This window comes from Tupaia chinensis, unplaced genomic scaffold, assembly GCF_000334495.1.
Source record: "Tupaia chinensis unplaced genomic scaffold, TupChi_1.0 Scaffold139833_1, whole genome shotgun sequence".
In the NCBI taxonomy this organism is placed as follows: domain Eukaryota; kingdom Metazoa; phylum Chordata; class Mammalia; order Scandentia; family Tupaiidae; genus Tupaia; species Tupaia belangeri.
This window is the reverse complement of record NW_006199712.1, coordinates 3,650,370-3,657,005: the sequence shown is the minus strand read 5'-3', so window position 1 is coordinate 3,657,005 and position 6,636 is coordinate 3,650,370. Positions and strand designations below refer to the sequence as shown.

General features: G+C 35.0%; 1 protein-coding gene across 5 annotated transcripts in view; it reads right to left on the bottom strand.

Moving 5' to 3' along the window:
* The window catches only part of XRN1 (5'-3' exoribonuclease 1), a 153,357-nt gene that overhangs the window by 27,217 nt on the left and 119,504 nt on the right, over nt 1-6,636 (bottom strand). For all 5 annotated transcript variants that reach the window (XM_014593184.2, XM_014593182.2, XM_006162304.3 and 2 more), the window contains one exon: nt 5,035-5,143. In XM_014593184.2, the coding sequence (XP_014448670.1) occupies nt 5,035-5,143 (109 nt within the window). The remainder of the gene's footprint in view (nt 1-5,034; nt 5,144-6,636) is intronic.

Here is a 6,636-nt window from a genome sequence, read left to right as displayed (position 1 = left end):
ATAATCTTTGGGACACTGCTAAAGCAGTCATTAAGAGGGAAGTTCATAGCAGTTAGTGCACCTAAGAGGAAGATGGAAAGAAGGCAAATGGATCACCTAACATCATGCCTCAGAGAACTGGAAAAGCAACAGCAAAAAGATCCATAAAACTCCAGGAGAAAGGAAATAATAAAGATACGAGCAGAAATAAATGAAATAGAAAATAAGCGAACTATACAGAAAATAAATGAAAGTAAAACTGGTTCTTTGAAAAGATAAACAAAATTGATACACCACTAGTGAGACTTATTGAGAGAAAGGAATCAGGTGAATCCTGCAATGAAGCAGGCAAAATAACAACAGATATAGTAGAAATACAAAACATTATTAGAGGATACTATGAACATCTGTATGCCAAGAAACAAGACAATATGAATGAGATGGACAAATTCCTAGACACATATAATCTACCTAGATTGTGCCAGGAGGATAAGGAAGACTTAATAGGCCCATAACAAGCCAGGAGATTGAATCAGTAATAAACAACCTCCTAACAAAGAAAAGCCCTGGCCCTGATGGCTTCACCTCTGAATTCTACAAAACTTTCAAAGAGGAGTTAACCCCCATTCTGCTCAAGTTATTTCTAAAGATCCAAAAGGTGAATCTCTCCCTAATTCATTCTATGAAGCCTCTATCACCTTAAGGACAGGACAAGGAAGGACAATTATAGACCAATATCCCTGATGAATATAGATGCAAAGATTCTCAACAAGATACTAGCAAATCATATCCAACAACTTATAAAAAAACTTATACATCATGATCAGGTAGACTTTATTCCAAGAATGCAAGTTTGTTTGAACATATGCAAAACCTGGGACCAGCAGTTAGCGTAATGGCTATGTTGCTGGACTCCCATGTAGTCAACCGCGGTTTGAGTCCCAGACCTGGCGGCTTAAACTCACTCTGGGCATGTGTGCTTGCGTGCCCAGGATCCCAAGAAGGAGAAGGGGTTGCAGTGTGGCCATACCCCTGGGGGGTGATTTCTCATTTTCTGTCCCTCTGTCTCTCTCTGCCTTTCTGGCGAGCACATGGGCCCTATAGCAAAAACTTCTACAAAAGCAAAACAAAAAAACAAAACATATGCAAAACCAGAAATGTAATACACCATATTAACAGGAAGAAAGATAAAAACCATATGGTCATATCAATTGATGCAGAAAAAGCATTTGACAAGATACAACATCCCTTCATGATCAAGACTCTCAGCAAAATCAGCACAGAAGGGTCATTTCTCTACACAATAAAAGCTATCTGTGGAAAACTCATAGTGAACATCATCCTCAATGGGGAAAAGCTGAAAGCTTTTCCACTAAAAACTGGTACAAGACAAGGATGCCCACTTTCTCCACTCCTCTTCAATACAGTACTGGAAGTCCTTGCCAATGCAATCAGAAAAGAGGGAAAAATAAAAGGCATTCAAATAGGAAAAGAAGAGGTGAAAAAATCTATTTGCAGATGCCATGATTAGTGCTGGTGGGGGTGTGGTCAAAGGGGAACTCTCTTACACTGCTGATGGGAATGTAAATTGGTCCAGCCACTGTAGAGAACAATTTGGAGATTCCTCAAAAATCTACAAAGAGAACTACCATATGATCCAGCAATCCCACTCCTTGGTATCTACCCAAAGGACAGAATAATACTTAATTGTAAAAATGCTTGCACATTGATGTTTACTGCGGTACTATTTACAATTGTTAAGTCATGGAAACAACCCAAATGCCCATGAACAGATGAATGGATAGAAAAACTGTGGCACATACACTCAATGGAATACTATTCAGCCATAAAAAACCAACAGAACCCTGGCTTTTGACAGGAAGTGATTAATATAGAAGATTTACTGCTGAGTGAAGCAAGCCAGGCTATGAAGGAGAGGCACTGAAACTAATTGACTAAAGGATATAGAAACAAAGTATATAGTTGTAAATACCAGATATAGTGTGTGTGAAAGAGGAGGGTCTGAGGAAGGATGTTCAGAAGAAAAATAGGGAGGCAAAGCATTAATGGCACAAAGAAATGTGGTATTATCTGTTGAAGATATTTTGTAGTTTTATCAACTGTATTAGGGAGAAATGTTCACCTGTTGAAATATCCACTTTGTAAGCCAAATAATAATATGATTGAATGTATAAAAGAAAATGAAAAATAAAGAAAAAAGAAAAAAAAGAAAGAAAAGAACAAGCTAAAAATAATAAAATAAATAAATAAAAGATTATATACAAGGAATTTTCAAAAAGTTTATGGAAATGTGTATTGTAAAAACTGTGTATGGATTTCAGTTATTTTTGGACAAAAATAAACTTGTATTTTAATTCCAAAAAAAAAAAAAAAAGAATGCATGCATGTTTTGTATATTTTTCAAGCTGCTGGGGTCTCATCCAAGCCAAATTCTTTTAACTCTCACCTAAACTTTAGAATGCAACCCCTTTGCTAAAGACACACAGAAGAAGAACATCTCCTTTCCCTCTATCCTTCTTGAAGACACTGAAGTCCTCTATTTGTAAGTTCTCATAAGTGTTTTTCACAAACATATTTTTACTTTTTTTCTTAAGAATCCCAACTTGGATCATCTTACAGCACAGGTTAAGCCATATGTAACATTACTAGAGTTCAGACATTATCAAGTCAAATCTCTCTTTAAATGTTCAACATTTCTTCAATCTCATTGTAGAAAATAAAGCTCAAAACTAACAAACAGACTATAAATTAAAAGAAAATAAAAAGTGGGAAATATATATAGTAGTCTCCTATTTTCCATGATTTCAGTTACCAAAGATTCAAAAGTACGTGAGTACAGGACAAAACAGTATTTTGAGAGAGACAGATCACAGTCACGTAACTTTTCTCACAGGATATCGTTACAGGTATTGCTGTTCCTCTCTTATTATGCCTAAATAAAATTAGGAACACAGTTCCATTAATAGTAGTATTAAAAAATATTCTTAAGAACAAATTTAACAAAAACAGTACAAGAATTGTACACTGACAACTATACCATTGAAATAAATTAAAGAAGACCTAAATAAATGGAAAGACATCTTATGTTCATGGGCAAGAAGATTTAATACTGTTAAGAAGACAGTATTATTCAAAGTAATTTACAGAATCAATGCAATCCCTATTAAAATTCCAGCTGCCTTTTTTTTTCCAGAAATAGACAACATGATCATAAAATTCATATTGACATAAAAGGACCCAAAACAGAGAAATAATCTGGAAAAAGAAAAAGTCCAAAGATGCAAACTTAAAAATCTTAAAGCTTACAACAAAGGTATAGTAATCAAGACAGTGTGTTGTTTGCCTAAAAACAGTATTTAGACACACTGAATGAAATTAAAAATTAAATCCATATACTTATAGAAAATTGATGTTTTACAAGAATACTCAATGGGGTTCCAAGATAATTTAATGAGAAAAAAATAAATTTTTTACTTTTCAACAAATGATGTTGGGATAACTAGATATCCACACACAAAAGAATGAATATGGACCACTCTACTTCATATCCTACATGAACATTTACTTGAAATGGAAAGAGATCTAAACAGAAGAGTCAAAACTATAAAACCCTTAGAAGAAAGTAAAGATTTAACTCTTTGTGGTCTTGAATTAAGCAATAGTTTCTTAGCTAACACACCTAAAGCATAAACAACCAAAGAAAACATAGGATAAATATATAAGTTAGACTTCATCAAAATTAAAACCTTTGGTGCTTTCAGGACACTACAAGAACGTTAAAACACAACCACAGAATCTGAGACATATTTGCAGATTGAAAAAGCATGTAGTATCTAGGATATAGAAAGAACTCTTACAAATAAGGAATAGGGACCAGCAGTTGGTGTAATGGCTACATGGTTGGACTCCCATGCAGTTGACTGCGATTTGAGTCCCGGACATGGTAGCTTAAACTCACACTGGGCGCATGTGCGTGCGTGCACAAGATCCTGAGAGGAGAATGGAGTAGAGGGGATTGCGGTGTGGCCATTCCCCCCTGGGCAGGGGGTGATTTCTTGCTTTCTGTCTCTCTCTTTCTGGTGAGCACACGTGCCCTATAGCAAAAACCTCTCTAGAAAAACCAAACCAAACCCAAACAAAAAACAAACAAAAGAAACAAAAACAAACAAACAAACAAAAGACTAAAAACATAATAAAATTAAAAAATGAACCAAAGATGTGGAAAGACATTTATCTAAAAAGATACATGGCACATAGAAAGATGCCCAATGTTATTAGGCATCAATGAATTGCAAATGAAAATCATAAGCAGCTTTCATTTCATACCTACTAGGATGGCTATCACCAAAAAGAGGGACAAGTTGTTGTGGAGTATGTAGAGGAATTGGACCCAAGCATGTTGCTGGTACAAATGCAAAAACAGAATAGCCACTTTGGAAAATGGTTTGTTAGTTCTAAAAAAAGTAAAACAGAGTTCCAAATGACTAGGCAATTCTACTCATGTGTGTACTCAAGAGAACCGCAGCCCTATGTAAACACGGCAACTTGTACATAGCACAATTATTCATTATACTTCCAAAGTGGAAATGTCTATCAATGTGAAAGGATAAACAAAATGTAGTATTAATTCAATGAAATATTATTCATCTATACAAAGGGATGAAGTATTGATACACTAAAAATGAACCTTGAAAACATTATACCACATTCCTAAAAGAAGCCAGTCACAAAAGGTCACATAGATTCTGATTCCATTTATGAGAAATGTCCAGAACAGGCAAATCAATAGAGATACAAAGTAAATTAATGGTCATCAGGGCCTGTGTTAACAGGTATATGTTTCTTTTTGGGGTGATAAAAATGTTATAAAATTAGGTGATGTTCTTTGTTCAACTTTATAGAAATGCCAAAAAAATCAGTATATGCTCTTTAAAATGATTAATTTAATTTACAGTGACTAAATTATATCTCAATAAAGCTGTTTATTTAAAAAATAAAAAGCACACAAGTATATCCTTCTAAATTAAAACTTACGTTTTCTGTGAGAATCATGTTTTTTTTGCTGATATTTAACACTGTTGTCATGAAAGCCAGATTTATGATGTTGATTCACTTGACTTATTTCTTGAGGTAGAACTGTACCCTGAAAGTTAAAATCCTTATAAGTTACACAGAATCTTAGTATTATAATTACATTTTCTTCAAGGTTTTTTGTTTGTTTGTTTTTTTAGTTTAGCTACAGGGCAAGTGCACTTGCTGGGAGAGACAAAAAGAGAGAAAGAGAGAGAGGGGAAAAGTGAGAAATCACCTCCCCCCCACCCAGGGGGAATGGCCACATTGTAGTCCCTTCTCCATTCTCTTCTGGGGATTTTGGGTATACATGCACATGTGCTGGGTGTGTTTTTCAAACCACAGAGTTTGCCATGTGGTGATTGATCCAGCTGCCTTAAGCACCATGCTGCAAATTGGCCCCTTTTCTTCAACTTTTAAAGATAGCTTATTACTATAATAAAAAGTATGTAACACTTTAGAAAAAATTAATATAGGAAAATGTAGAGAATTTTAAAACCTATCCAGATTTCACCACCAGAAATAACCATCATTGACATAATGATCATCATTCCAGATTTTTCTATACTTTATTTAGATAACTAGATATATAGAAAATAATTGTTTTTCAAAAATTCTATTTCAATAGAAAGAATTAAGTCTAATACTGCTTGAAGTTAAATGCAGAAACTAATGAAAATAGTAAACTTCAAGAAAGTTTCTTCATAATGGAAATATTAGTCTTTAAAAATTCCTCTTGATTTGCTATAAATATAATGCCACCTTTGAAATTAGGTGGGGATGGACAGTGAGTAGAGACTATAGGAGAAACAACTGCATGTGAGGAAGATAAGGGATGAGCACTTGTCGGTTCCTTTATCTTATTTGTCTTGACTTTGGTATGTTTAAAATTTTCCACTAAAAAGCTTTTTTTTTTTTTTTTAAAGAGATTTTTTTCTATAGGGTACATGTGCTTGCTGGAGACACAGAGAGAAAGAGAAATCACCCCCACCCCTACCCCCGGTGGGATGGCCATGCTGTAATCCCTTCTTCACTATTTTCTTCTCGGGATTTTGGGCATGCACATACCCATGGCCACTGTAAGTTTCAAGCCACTGGGTCCAGGACTCAAACGGTGGTCAGCCACATGAAAATCCAGCACCTCAACCACTACACTACCTGTTGGCCCCCCCACTAAAACGTTTTAAGAACCAGCTGATGGTGTGGTGGCTAAAGAGGCTGGGTCCCACATGGCTACATGGTCCCAAATGGCTCCAGTACTGAGTACAATGTTTTTTTTACTGCCGGTGCCATCCTACTGAGCCAGCAAAAATTATTTTTTACTCCAAACTTTTTAGATTATACACTTGGAGAAATGGTGGTGCTAGAAAAAGAGAAGAGGCTTTAGGTTCAAATTTAAGATGACAGTAGAGTTACCAACTCTTCTGCTCCTCTAGAAAATTAAAAATAATAGATTAAATCTTGATCGAGAAGTTGGAACCAGAGATAGAGATTAGTGGAACCTGGCAAAGAGATAAGTCAAATTCATTAGTTAAGCAAAAAGACAAAAGGAAAAAGAAAACTATT